The sequence below is a fragment of the Salvelinus fontinalis genome, chromosome 8 (genome assembly GCF_029448725.1).
Source record: "Salvelinus fontinalis isolate EN_2023a chromosome 8, ASM2944872v1, whole genome shotgun sequence".
NCBI classification, from domain to species: domain Eukaryota; kingdom Metazoa; phylum Chordata; class Actinopteri; order Salmoniformes; family Salmonidae; genus Salvelinus; species Salvelinus fontinalis.
In genome coordinates, this window is record NC_074672.1 from 17,845,014 (window position 1) to 17,860,073 (window position 15,060).

General features: G+C 39.5%; 1 protein-coding gene across 2 annotated transcripts; it reads left to right on the forward strand.

The window, feature by feature from the left end:
- Positions 1-233: 233 nt before the first annotated feature.
- On the forward strand, positions 234-13,562 carry LOC129860784 (protein SET-like). 2 transcript variants are annotated; one of them, XM_055931521.1, is made up of 8 exons: positions 299-787; positions 1,757-1,900; positions 2,089-2,166; positions 2,268-2,379; positions 8,875-9,029; positions 9,337-9,413; positions 10,494-10,663; positions 11,403-13,562. In XM_055931521.1, exons 1-8 carry the CDS (start codon positions 752-754, stop codon positions 11,555-11,557), a joined length of 927 nt encoding a protein of 308 aa, XP_055787496.1. In that variant the 5' UTR covers positions 299-751; the 3' UTR covers positions 11,558-13,562. The 2 variants fall into 2 exon arrangements, with proteins under 2 accessions (XP_055787495.1, XP_055787496.1); XM_055931520.1 differs by having other exon boundaries at positions 234-1,900.
- Positions 13,563-15,060: the final 1,498 nt, after the last annotated feature.

The window sequence follows — 15,060 nt, forward strand, 5'->3', positions numbered from 1 at the left end:
CTACAATTTATCTCCTTAAAATTAGATTTTAAATATAACCTTAATCCTACCCTTAACCACATTGCTAAATGTTTTTGTTTTCATACATTTTTATAATATTGCCACTGACTTTATGGCTGTAGTAACTCGTTGAAACCCTGTGCGCACTGAGTGCTAGTGCGCATGGGATGTTGGTCCATAGAAGGGCCATGAATTGGCATATGCAAACGTGAGTAGATTACCTTGAAAACAACAGTAGAATATCGCAGTCTCCAGTTTTTACATTATACCTCAACATATAAGGAAGTTGGATTATATTTTCAAAATGCATATTTAGCAAAGTACATAACCAAACCAAGCACACGAGTTTAAGAAAAAAAAAATATATAAAAGCGGACTCGGCAGGTGTCCGTAGCATCCTTGGGACTAGCTGAAATTTAAAATGGTTAAGGGTTATGGTATGGATATCCCAAGGATCCCGAATAGCACTGGTCTTCTTATTTTACCTCAGGGGGCTTCAAACACGTAAACATTACCCCGGTTGTATCATTGGCGGAAAGCTTTCGGCGCGGCGACCTCTAACCAATCAGCGAATTGTTTTCCTGTCCCGGAATGTAATAAATATCGCGGACGAAGAAATAGTGAGGGAAAGGACAAATATAAACAATTTTAGGACTATGTGGAATTATAAACCAATACATTCTTCAATATAACGTTAATACTTTATTATTATCCACAACTATTGCTAAATTGATATCTAGCTTTTAAGAGAATGGGGCCGTGTTGTGATACGAAGAACACACGTAAGGTAAGCTAGCTCACTTTAGGCCTCTAGCTAAATTTACGCGGAAAAGGAGGGCAAGTAGCTAGCCAAACTAGCTTGCTAACTGTTTATAGAAAATAATAGCTTGTAATTTGTGCAACGAACAAGTTAGCCAGTCACGTCTAAGCAAGCAATTCCCCTACCCCCTAACTCATTTGTGGTGTATTGCTTTAGCTAGTAAGTTAAGGTTAATTAGCAAAAATGAGCGAAAAAACGAGCTGCAGCAAAAAGTCTGCAGTCTCCGCACCGAAGAAACGATGTCCGTCCCCTGATCAGGCTGGTGAGGCCCCGCTTCATAGTAAGTTAGCCAAAGTGGGCGACGACGTGTCCAGTGAATTAACATCGAATTCTCATGGAAACAAAAATGGGGAAGATGGCGATAAAGTATCAGCCAAGGAAGAGAAGAATAATAGAAATTACGAGAGTGGACTAGACGCTGATGCACATGTCAGCGTCGCCGAGAGTGCACCAGTCTCTCGCGATCCAAAGAAAGTAGACACCGGGGAAAGTGCTGGTGCTGAGGATTGCCGACCCTCAACTTCACTGGACCAGTCTGATTCGGCCGCAATAGCAGCCGCCAAGGCACTTGCTAGTTTCACAAGAGCAACTACAGATGAGGCGAAACAAACGTCCTGCTCCTCCAAAAAAGTTGTACATCATGAGAGACTGAGCCACAAAGTTAAGCGTGGTGACCATGAGTCCTCAAAGGAACGGGCAAAACCTGAAAGGGGTCTTCACACGCAGGCAGCAGCGGCAGACAGCTCTACCTCACTGCGTGGAGTTGACAGGGAGGATGCTGAGGACATGCCCGATGAGGATGACGACTCAATACCTGGATCATCCTCCACGCCAAGTTCCTCATTCCCATCAGATAATGACGATGACGGGGAGTGCGCCATAGTATCAGTGAAGATGGCCCCAGAGATCCGACAATCATTGTCCCTTCTGGCACAGGTACAGATGAGGCTGGATACTCTGGAGAAGAAAGGTGCGTGGCTCCACCAGCGGTTAGAGCTGAAGATGAGCTGCCAGCGCCGTCCACACCTGGACCAGCGCAGCTCAATCACCCAAGCCATCCCTGACTTCTGGGTCACGGCAGTATCCTTTTGAATACTCTTAGAAACGCACACAGTGACACACACACACACACACACTTTTCCAGATGGCAACAAATTACTTCATGATCCCAATTCATGTGCCTGTGAATTATGTGCATAGACACTGTATATGTTGGTGAGTGTGTAGGTATGTCACATTTATTTTTCTCTTGACTCAAAGCTCAACAGTTGTTGAACCACCCTCATCTCTCTGCTCACATCGACGAAACCGATGAAGACGCTCTCAGTTACATGACCAACCTTGAAGTAATTAAATAATCCCAGCGCAAATGTAATGAATCTTTATATTCTTCAGAATAAATAACCTATTGCTCCCCTGCATTTAAAATGTCTTGTCTCCTACGTAGATTGAATCCTTCAAAAACAACAAGCTTGGCTACAGAATCGGGTTCCACTTCAGGCGGAACCCTTACTTCCAAAACGTCATCATAGTGAAGGAGCTCCACCTTGGAATGGGAGGTGAGTGACAGATCCAGTTTTCATATCTATCTTGCTTGTCCGCTCTTAACAACAGAGACTTTAGGATGCAACATTTAGACATTGGACAGGATAACACGGGAACAGGACTACCGTGGGATTCTGGCAGGAATAGGGATCAAGTTTGTGACCGGACCGAACAGGATCAATAGTCCACAGGGACGGGCAGTGCAGGAATTATTTACAGTTGAGGAACAAACAGTTATTTTTGTGTTGTAAGCAGTTTTAGGAGGACATATTGTTTTGAGTGTTTTTCCCCTCTACCCCTCCTCACTAGAGTAACACGCATTCTTCAGTCTTCAATCACTACAATTTTGGTATTTGTGACCGACTGGCTCGATTCGGTCTTGTGTAGCAAAATTTGAAATGGTATTTTTTACATTAGATAAAAGTAGAGACTCAGAGCTAGAAAATGGTATCATACACTACAGTTGAGGAACAATGGGAAAGTAATTCTGCTTTGAAAGTTGATAAACCTCACTTTTGAGAAAATGGCCTTTTAATGTTTTGGTACACCTACTGGAGAGTTCTTTGTCTACAAGCATTCAGCATCGTTCACACCCTCTTAAGCTTTAGCCACACCCATCTCTTTAACCTCTCTGGGGTAGGTGGGACGCAATCGTCCCACTTGGCCAATAGCCAGAGAAAATACAGAGGGCCATATTCAAATAAAATGATATAAAAATCAAACTTTCATTAAAATCACACATGTAAGATACCAAATTAAAGCTACACTCGTTGTGAATCCAGCCAACATGTCAGATTTCAAAAAGGCTTTTCGGCGAAAGCATAAGATGCTATTATCTGATGATAGCACAACAGTAAACAGAGTAGCATATTTCAACACTGCAGGCACGACACAAAACGCAGAAATAAAAATATAAAATCACTCCAATATGTCCCATAAACATCACAAATTGTCCTTTTGTTCGATTAATTCCGTCGATATATATATATCCAAAATGTCAATTTATTTGGAGCGTTTCATCCAGAAAAACACAGCTTCCAACTTGCGCAACGTCACTACAAAATATATCAAAAGTTACATGTAAACTTTACCAAAACATTTCAAACTACTTTTGTAATACAACGTTAGGTATTTAATAATCAATCAAATTGAAGACGGGATGATCTGTGTTCAATACAAAAAGAAAACAAACTGACGCAATTTACTTCAAGTGACCCTCATTTAAGATGGCCGTACTTCTTCATTACACAAAGGAATAACCTCAACCAATTTCCAAAGACTGGTGACATCCAGTGGAAGCGGTAGGAACTGCAAACAAGTCCCTTAGAAATCTGGTGTCCCAATGAAAACTTATTGAAAAGACAGTGACGTCAAAATTTTTTAAATTCTGAATGGTTTGTCCTCTGGGTTTTGCCTGCTACATAAGTTCTGTTATACTCACAGACATGATTCAAACAGTTTTAGAAACTTCCGAGTGTTTTCTATCCAAATATACTAATGATATGCATATCTTGTATTCTGGGGATGAGTAGCAGGCAGTTGAATTTGGGTATGCTATTTATCCAAAAGTGAAAATGCTGCCCCCTACCCCGAAGAAGTTAAGGGTTGAGCCGTGCTTTGTGTACTAACGCAGTCAAGCACCCAACCTAACTGGCTAACATTGGCTAGCTACTTCCAGACACAAATGCAAGAACAGCTCACTCTGACCATTTTACTTGCCCTTGCAGAGCTGGATATGCTGTTTTTTATGTTATCCAGAGCGTTGGTGACTGCAACTGTGCTGCTGGCAACAAATTCCGTTTTTTTTTCAACGTTTACTGACACCGGCCATTTAAATGGGTGTTGAGCGTTTGTAAATTAGTCAGTTATTCTGAGCTCTGGCACACTCAGATGAGTGCTTGAAATCGGAGTAGATAACCAGAGTGAATTTACCAGCTACGTCTATCAACAGCTGTCGCGGTGACATCATGAACATTCTATTGAAATGGATACTTGCATAGTGAAGTCTTTTGTTAAGACATCTAGCTAGCTAAACAATTAACCATAATCTCAATTCATGACGTTACTACTAGAGGTCGACCGATTATGATTTTTCGATACCGATTTATTGGAGGACCAAAAAAAACAGATACCGATTAATCAAACTATTTTAATATGTATTTGTAATCATGACAATTACAACAATACTGAATGAACATTTTTAACTTAATATAATATATAAAAAAATCCATTTAGTCTCAAATAAATAATGAAACATGTTCAATTTGGTTTAAGTAATGCAAAAAAACAGTGTTGGAGAAAAAGCTACCGTTTTAAGTTCCTTGTTCAGAACATGAGAACATATGAAAGCTGGTGGTTCAAGATTCACAGTTCTTCAAAATTCCCAGTTTAGAAGTTTTAGGTTGTGGTTATTATAGGAATTATGATGCGTCGACTATTTCTCTCTATACTATTTGTATTTCATATACCTTTGACTATTGTTCTTATGGGCACTTTAGTATTGCCAGCCTAATCTCGGGAGTTGATAGGCTTGAAGTCATAAACAGCGCTGCGCTTCAATCATTGCTAAGAGCTGTTGGCAAACGCAGGAAAGTACTGTTTGAATGAATGCTTAGGAGCCTGCTGCTGCCTACCACCGCTCAGACTGCTCTATCAAATCGTAGACTTATTATAATAATCACAGCAATATGAGCCTTTGGTCATTAATATGGTCAAATCCGGAAACTATCATTTCGAAAACAAAACGTTTATTCTTTCAGTGAAATACGGAACCGTTCCATATTTTATCGAACGAGTGGCAACCCTAAGTCTAAATATTGCTGTTACATTGCGCAACCTTCAATGTTATGTCATAATTATGTACAATTCTGGCAAATTAGTTCACAGTTCGCATCGGGCCAGGCGGCCCAAACTGTTGCATATACACTGACTCTGCTTGCACTGAATGCAAGAGAAGTTACACAATTTCCCTAGTTAATATTTCCTGCTAACATGAATTTCTTAACTAAATATGCAGATTAAAAAAATATATACTTCTGTTTATTGATTTTAAGAAAGGCATTGATGTTTAAGGTTAGGGACATTTGTGCATTTTTCGCGAATGCGCTTTTGTTAAATCATCACCCGTTTGGTGATGTTGAAGTAGGCTGTGATTCAATGATAAATTAACAGGCACCGCATTGATTATATGCAATGCAGGACAAGCTAGTTAACCTGGTAATATCATCAACCATGTGTAGTTAACTAGTGATTATGTGAAGATTGTTTTTTTACAAGATAAGTTTAATGCTAGCTAGCAACTTACCTTGGCTCCTTGCAGCCACAAGGTCCTTTTGACGCTGCACTCGCATAACAGGTGGTCAGCCTGCCATGCAGTTTCCTCGTGGATTGCAATGTAATCGGCGTCCAAAAATCAGATGACCGATTTATGAACTTGAAATCGACCCTAATTAAATCGGTCAACCTCTAGTTACTATCCTGCATTAATCTGCAGGTAGCTAACCAACCAGGTTAAATGTTAGCTGGCTAACATTAGGATATAACTAGCAATGCAAAGGCTCTGAGATACGAATAATATTACTACACAGATCATACACGTAACATTAGCTAGCCAGCTAACAGTACACTTTAACTTGAAATGAAAATTACTTTGACAAAATTAGGAATGTGTAATATCTGAAAATGTAGCTAGCTAGACTCTCTTACCTGTCCGTATACATGGATGGATTCTTCCCCCTCTCTCTCGCGGATGCCATGGTTCCCCTTAGTTTGTAATCCGGAGACAGGTGTGTTCTCCATCTCCTTAGCTATCATACTCTAATTCCACTGATTTCATAACTTGGTCCTCCAGAAAGTGGAGAGAAACTCTAATGCAGTTCTGCTATGCGATGTCTTTAAAAAAAAAAATCTGTTAGACAGGATTACCTACACATATAAGATAAGTTTAATGCTAGCTAGCAAAGGTAAAAATCTGGCCTTCTGCCCCTGAACAAGGCAGTTAACCCACTGTTCCTAGGCCGTCATTGAAAATAAAAATATGTTCTTAACTGACTTGCCTAGTTAAATAAAGGTAAAATAAAAAACATACTGACCAGCTCAAATAGACAAAAGCGTGCTACATGGCAGACCAATCCGAACTCCTCTCTCGGCATGTCCAGCCCCCTCATTATCTTAGACAATCATGGCTAGCAGCAAGGTTGCTGTCTTTTTTCTGTGGCTAAACTAGGCTCGTAATTAAAATATATATTTGTATTTACAGATGGCATACAAATGTAAGGCACATATATGTTCCAGAAGGCAATTCTGCAAAAAAAATGCATTTTGATAAAAAATAAAAAAAAGTTTACATTCAAATGGCTCTCCTGTGAAGTATTGACTCGCGACACATGCCTAGTTTACTGAAATGACACCAATAGTGATGCAGTCACTCTCCTCAACTTTGAGCCAGGCGAGACTGAAATGTATGTTACTGACACTTTCCCTCCATGTACATCTAAGTGCAATATGTGCTGCATTGTACTGGACCAACTGCAATTCATCAATGTCTTTTGCTGCACATTTCCTTTGAATTACACAGCTGGGCAGTAGTCCAGGTTTGATGAAACTAGGGCCAGTACGACCTGTCTGGATGACTGATGTCAAGAAGGCAGAGCAACGCCCTATCATGGACAGACCTCTTCCTATTTTAGTAACCATTTGAATCTAAATGTTTTGACCATGACAGCTTGCTATCTAGGGTTACACCCAGTAGTTTAGTCTCCTCAACTTGCTCAATAGCCACATTATTCAATAATAGATCTAAACGAGGTTGAGTGAGTGATTTTAGTTTGAGATATTTAGCACCAGCCTATTGCTAGTTACCCATTCTAAAAATTGACTGGAGCTCTATGTTAAGTGTCTCAGTTATTTATTTTACTGTTGCTGACAGCGTGTATACGTTAAGTCATCAGCGTACATAGGCAGACAGGCTTTATTCAAGGTCAGTGGAAGGTAATTTGTAAAAACAGAAAACAATAATGGCACTAGACTAGTGGTGGGGGGAAAAAATCATACTTGAATAGAAGTGAAGATGCCTTTTAAAAAGAAAATAACTCCAGTAAAAGTGAGTCACCCAGTAAAATACTACTCAGTAAAAGTATTTGGTTTTAAATGTACTTAAGTATCAAAAGTAAAAGTATATACCATTTTAAAATGTCTTATATTAAGCAAACCAGACATGATGTTCTTGTTTTTTAAATGTACAGTTAGCCAGGGGCTCAGTTCAATATTCAGACATCATTTACAAATGAAGCATTTGTGTTTTGAGTCTGCCAGATCAGAGGCAGTAGGGATGACCAGGGATGTTCTCTTGATAAGTGTGCGAATTAGACAATCTTCTTGTCCTGCTAAGCATTCAAAGTGTAACGAGTTATTTTGGGTGTCAGGAATAATGTTAGGCGTAAAACCTATATTATTTTCTTTAGGAATGTAGTAAAGAAAAAGTTGTCAAAAATATATAAATAGTAAAGTACAGATTCCCCCCAAAATGACTTAAGTAGTACTTTAAAGTGTTTTTACTTCAGTACTTTACACCACTGCCCTAGCCGGCTGCAGAGCAGTACACCACACTCAACTGAATTTGCATGAGAGAGGCTTCCATGAACAAAAACCCTCTGTGTTCTATTCGAGGGGTAACTCTCAAACCATAATAAGGCAGAGGATGCAAATCCATAACACCAAAAAAAAATTCAGCAATAGGTTATGATCAATGACATCAAAAGCTGCATGGAGTCTAACAAAACAGCTCCTTCAATCTTCTTACTATCAATTTCTTTCAGCCAATAATCAGTCATGTGTCAGTGCTGAGCATGTAGTGCCCTTCGCTGAAAGTCTGTTAATTTGTTTTCTGTAAATTAACTTTATTTGATCAAACAATTTTTTTCTCCCAAAGTTTGATTGGTCAGCTGTTTGAACCTTTTAAAGGGTGCTCTGCTATTTTTGAGTAGTGAAGTGATCTTTGCCTTGTTCCATGGCACCCACTGTCTTCTAGGCTTAAATTGAAGATGTCAGGATTCACAATGTATTCTGCTACCAACCTCAGCAATTGACCATCCAGGTTGTCGGTACCAGGTGGTTTGTCCTTATTTATAGATAGCAAAAGAAATGTATCAGCTGGGCAGGCAATGGAAAGTAGCTACCAGCGAGCGAACAGTTCTCGTGTCTTGTGAGGGGCCATTGCTATGAAAACAAACACGCAGCAGGGAGTTGGGGGGACCGACAGACGAGCAGCTAATGGAGGAAGTTATTTCTGCATGTTAAAATGAGCACGGGACTGGAGTAATTTTATATCGGGACAGGAAAATTGTCGGGGTCATGGAACTGTTGTGGAACACGGACAGTACGGGGAAAATATTAACGGGAGTCTGGTCCTGTTAATATTTTCCATGTCTACGCAGAGGTGTAATCTGGTTTTTGGTGTAAATGAGGCCAATGATGACAATATCCTTCCCCCGTTACATGTCCTCCTACAGGATCTCCAGTGTCTTTCTCTGACCCCATCCTGTGGTACCGCGGGCAGAACCTGACGCTCCACAGTGAACCCAGGAGATCGGGACGTGGCATTTACCAGACCTTCTTCAGCTGGTTCAGCGACCACACCAGCCCTGGCCGGGACGATATAGCACAGGTAACGGCATGCTCACTGCTTGGCACAGGTTGCGAACTGGTGCACAGTCTGACATGCATGAAGTAATCCAGCACACACATTCAACATTTTAGTCAACAGATTTTTCACCTAGTCGGCTCAGTGATTCCAACCAGCGACCTTTCGGTTACTGGCCCAACGCTCTTAGCCGCCAGGCTATTTGCCGCCCATTGAACATTGCACAGTTCCGCTGGTGACCACACGACTGCCATTATTTAAGGCTCTATAACTCTTAACGTTACTGCACTATTCCAACACACTGTTCTGTTTATTCCGTGTGAATCTATAGATACTGAAGGATGACCTTTTCAGAAACCCTCTGAGATACTACCTGACTCCACTGTGGGAACCCAGGCAGAATGGCAGGTAAGCTGCCCAACAAAACCTCTTCTTGTGGAACTAAGTTCAATAAGGACTGTTCCATCTCCATGATACTATTACCATGCTATTACCACTTTAATATGTGATGTAATGTAGCCTTAAATAATACCAAACACTTTTATTAGAAAGCATTTTGTGTATAAAAAAAACCAGGACGTGACAGGTCTCAAGATTGTCCTAACTATCACAACTACGGATGCAAATTTCAGTCAATTTTGCTGCCGACTAACCGATACCAATTATCTGGTCAACAAACTGTTAAATTTTTTCCAAGCAGTAAAATTACTGACCAACAGAAAATACTATGCATGCATACATACCACTGGGCTAGATGCATACAAGGAACAGGCATTTTTCATTAAGCGCTTATTATTGAACATGCACTTCCTGTAATGAAGCAGCTAAAAAAAAAAAACTTTCACCGGAATGTAATTCGCAGTAAAACACAGTTTTAAACAGCACACCTGATGTGAGCGGTTCCATATGTGACAGAGATGAACATCTTTGTTAGAAACATGGAAACAACTAGGATAGGTTGCTAATATGACTGGGATGGTGCCTTTGGCTTCTGGACAACGAAAGAAAGTTGATATGAAAACCAATAGAACAGGAGAGAAATGCTTGTTAATGGCACGAGGAAGTCTTAATAAAATAATTGCCTTCATGTTTCTATAGATGGATTTTGGCAAGGCTACTTTGTCGCAAATTAAGACATGCCTCATTATTTGAAGTAAAGTAACATTTTCAGGTTTCAAACAATTATACTGCATCAAGCTCATATTGTAAAGTAGTGGGTGATGCGCTGATAGGCTGCCAACCGTTTACTTTATATGCACTCGAATGGCGAATGAGAGGCAAACTTTCATTACGAGTTGAGGTTGAGAAATAAAAGTGGCTATTTTTAATTGTGGTGATCAAAACCATTTTTAACAGGCGAATGCTTTTAGAATTGTTATTTGTTGCGCAATGACTGGGCTGACAAAAGCACTTCACTCCAGTACCAGCTTTTTGTAGAGCTACTCTCGTGCTGTTAACATCCCTGATCACAACATCTGGTTCCAACAGCACCAGTGGGCCCAAGCCAGCTGACAACAGCAACGGGGATGATTGTGTGGTGATCTCCGACTCGGATGATGACGAAGACCAGGCTGAAGAGCAGGCTAAGCCTGGACGAGGTCATAGCAGGGAAGAGGAGGATGAAGATGAGGACAAGGTGCATGGGGGCCAAGATGCAGGTTAGAGAAGACTAATGGACCTGATTCTAGTGCTTTAGGGCCACACTGTCTGCTGGTTTACCTCTACCTCCTGAGAAATGTGTATAAGTGTATAGCAAGATCTCCCTGTATGAGTAAGCAGGTGAATAGACAGCGAATATGTCCTCAGAATCAGATGAAAAAGCCCACAGGAGGATGGTGACGGAGAGGTGGTGTAAGACATTTTCCACAAGCAGAAATGTTATACGAGAACCACATAGAATGTGGAAGTTTGTTGGATCTGCTGGTCAGCTTTGCAGCTCAGTTCAGAACATGAAGTCATTGTTTGGATGAAAGTCTATTTATTTCAATGGTTCAGGAAGACTTTGTGATTTTTACATGCAAACTCAGCAGCTTATTCACACTGATCTGCCAATTTTCTGCAAAATCCAGTAGGCTCAAAGACTGTTCGTACATTAAATAAGGGGTATTTGTACAGTCATTGGAAGTTATTTTTTTAATGTTTACTTGGTTAAGGTGTGCTTTGTTTATACATTTTGGTTACCTGATACTTCAATCCACCACTCAATGTTTTTACCATTCACACACATTTTATTGCAGGGGGAACTAAAATCAACAGTTTTGACCAATTGTACAACATAATTATATTCCTACTCAACATTCACCATAATCCATTGTTAAACCCCTGTTTATATCCCGTGCCAATCACTCCATTTGCTCAAAGTGGGAAACCCATTATAAAAGGTCTGATCATCTCCAGGGTCTGATGACAGCGGCCAGGAGGCCAGAGAGGATGAGGATGAGGACTCGTTCGGAGAGAAGGATGAAGCGGTGGATGAATTACGAGGTCGCGAGGTTCGAGACCAAGATGACGAGGAGGATATTGAGGTGGACGAAGAAGAGGACGAGTGCTAAGATTGTTCATTTTTCACAGTTTCCTTTTTTCTTATTATGCACAAAAGCAAAATGATTAATACATTCTAAGTTCCTCATTGCCTTTTTAAAATCAGGGTAAATTAAAAAAGCAGAGACATCATGTTTTGATCTCCTATTGGTCAGCCCACCTTTTGAGTACTTTAACTTGGTGAAAAAAATACTTTGTTTCACCTTTAACATTCTGTCATAAAGAGCACATGTTAAAAAACATGTTTTTGGACTATAGCAGGTGCCTGATAAGTGACAAGTAAAGTAACAGGGTTGATTTTATCTTAAATTAGCCATAAAATCCCTCTTAACAGGGAGAATGGAAGCTTGTCTTGTGCAACAGGGAGGGGCAATTTGAATGCAAGCTTCACCCCAAAAAATGAAATTGTTAAAACATTTCTAGTGTCAACCCTGTTACCCATAGATAGACATGTTATGCTCAACCCGTATAGTTTTCCACCACAAAACTCTAGAAATTTGCCAAAAATAGTTGAACCAGCTCACCTGCTTTTGTGCACAATTTCTACTTAAAATATCACAGGGATGCAAAAGACACTCATTTCGTCGAACGACCCGTATATTTTAGTGTAGTCTGTTTTGATTTTTGTTTGAATTTTAGATCCCAGTAATAAAGAATCTAAGGAGCCATGCCTATATCTTAATTCTGCATCGTGAAAGGTATTAGTTCTTGAGTCATTCACTCTTGTTGATAGGGCTGCTCAACACAAAATGGAAAGAAAACTAATACAATCGTATTAAATGAGGTTTGAGACTGCGAAAATTTGAGAGCATCTCTTGTTGCAAGTAGTTCTATAAAACAATCCTAGATATTTTACTGACCGGTATCAGTGATCACGTCTTGAACTTTTCCTATTGCAAATCTCATCTTTGACGAAGTAAAAAGGTGATTTTATTTTTTTGTTGAGGGGTTGTAATCATTTACAAAACATGTCTCGGATGCACTTCATACTGAACCAAATCTTGTTCTCAGGGATGACGTAGTCGTGGGTGTTTTCATGGAAGGAAACGGATTTATTTTAGAGACCGTATAAGGTTTTCTTACACACCTACCATTGTTTGGGTGTATCTGTGTAAAAGAAGTTTATTCTACAGTAGTTTGTTAGTTTAAGGTAAATATAGGTAATGTGTCACCTGTGTTTTGCCTTTTCTATCATAAACTTAGTGTGTAGCTCTACACCCATATTCACATTTTCTAGTCATTGTATTCATTTATATCATTTTAAAGCTGGAATCCTTCATGGCGAAACAGCTACGCCCGTTTGCGATATTACAACAAAGAAGTTACTGCAAATAAAATAAATCCCATCTCAGATGTCATTGCAAGCGCGATTGAAGAGCACAATATGTACTGCAATGCTTTACTGCTCCTCAGCCAGTGGCGCTGTTTCCCCGCTACTCTGGATTCCATCTTTAAATATATTTTAACAAATTGATTGAGATGTGTGAAATCCAACATTTTGACATGAATTGTAATATTTTGAGCTTGTTGCATTGTTTTTGTTTTTATCTTTTAGAAACTGGTATCCATCACATTTAGTTTTGTTTTAGTTTTTTTTGCAATAAGTAAAGTTAAGTCACGATGATGTTTGAATGGTGTGCTGTTCAGAGCGAATATTTGCATTGATTGTTGCTTCAAAGGCATTGATGAGTGGTCTGACGAAGTAGCATAACTGTAGCCAAGGGTTGCTCTTAAACTACTGTAGCAATACTAGTGCTTTTATGTTATTTCTTTTCCACACAGACTGGTGGCATTGGCATGTACATATTTAAAGTTAACCTTTTGTGCAGAGTTCAGATCTGTTAAGCTTAAATCGTTATCTGTAACCATCTGGAATTTGAAATATAGTGTACATTAACAAAGTTATATTTTGTGTGCTGAATTTTATAGTATGCTGTAGTTTTGAAGAAAGTGTTTGTTAGTTTTTTAAGATGTCCACATTTTGAATCAGACTTAATTAAATAGCAAGTTATTTGTTTTTGCTTACTGTTTTTAATTGTTTAAATGTTGATATTAGAAATTGTTAGGATGACACAATCATAGCCTGTAATAGCCATACTGATCTGGGCCCATAATGGGGTCAATACGGGTCCCAACTTTTTAGCAACTCAGTCCAGTTCAACTTACTGCTGTTGAGAGTTATAATAGAATGCACACAGTGCAATTACAGAATTTGGTATTGTAATGGCAGTTTTCCTCTTATGTCATTCACTGATAGACCTTTAGGTTATAAATAGCTTTCTGTCAGAAATTTCCAGTTTCATGGAGCTGATTCCAGTCTGGTTCGTAAGTTAGGTTATAGTTATCATGGCCAGATATTGTGCCAAGGGGCCTCAACCCCCCCCCCCCCCCCCCCAATTTGATTTTGTTGTGTCACTCAGGTATCATATGAACACACACAAGACATGGCAATGTGTAGAATTGCAGGAATTTAGCTATAAAAATTACAATTTCATCTGCCAACAAGTGGGGTTTGAACAGTTTGGGTTCCATAGGTTGCTCGGTGGGGGTTACTATGATGATAAATTACAATATTCCTCTGGACCTTTGCCACCTAGGAACTTTGTGTGACCAGACCTCAAATAGTTGAGTGCCTATAAAAGTTGTTCTGGAAATGCAATGTTCTGGATGGAATATATTGCCAAACCAGAAGATGGCAGTATACAAAAGCAAGGATAAGTGGTATCGCTACTCTGAACTCCTTTTGTAATCCAAATGATGGGTACAGTCAATTTGGTAAAAAGAATTGAACAAATTGTACTTTGACTTGGAAACAAAGGCCTACTGTGTATCCAAGGTAACTGCATCCCTGAACTTACCTTTCTTTGCCCAATGATTAAGTATGTTTAATACGGTGTATCTCAGCATGAAAGAGCTTGATACCCAAGATGAGATACTCAAATGACAACTGACTTTGACATTGACAGCAAAGACATCGTATTTACAATATGTTTAGGTTGGCCAATTCTTATGTGAACAGTGATCAATTTTCATTTGGAAGAGTCAGCTTTTTAAACCAACATGGCTCAGTTTAAATTGTTTTTACATTGTAGTAAAACAAAATCTCATTTGATATGTGTTTTGACATAAAATTACTACATTCTGTAGCCATGAATGTTTTTTCCCATTAAAATGCAATTTGATTAAAGTTAATGCCTTCAACTGCAGGTGATGCAAAAACGAAGACACCAAACATTATCGGTGTATAATTTATGGTTTAGATGTCAACCTGTATCCCAGTTCAGATATGACGCAGGTGCCAGTATGTGATATAATTTAGAAATGTGGATTCACATGCTAGCTCTTGGCTCTGAAAATAGCCTCAAGGTGGACATTTTTGGACAGGCCTGGACAAAGGAACAGCGGCAATGGTACACTTAAACCCTTGATTCCTTTTTAATGCACAATTATAAATATTCAACTAGCAAAAACCTGTCCTGCTGTTAGCTCCAGAACACACGAGACATGCAGTCTA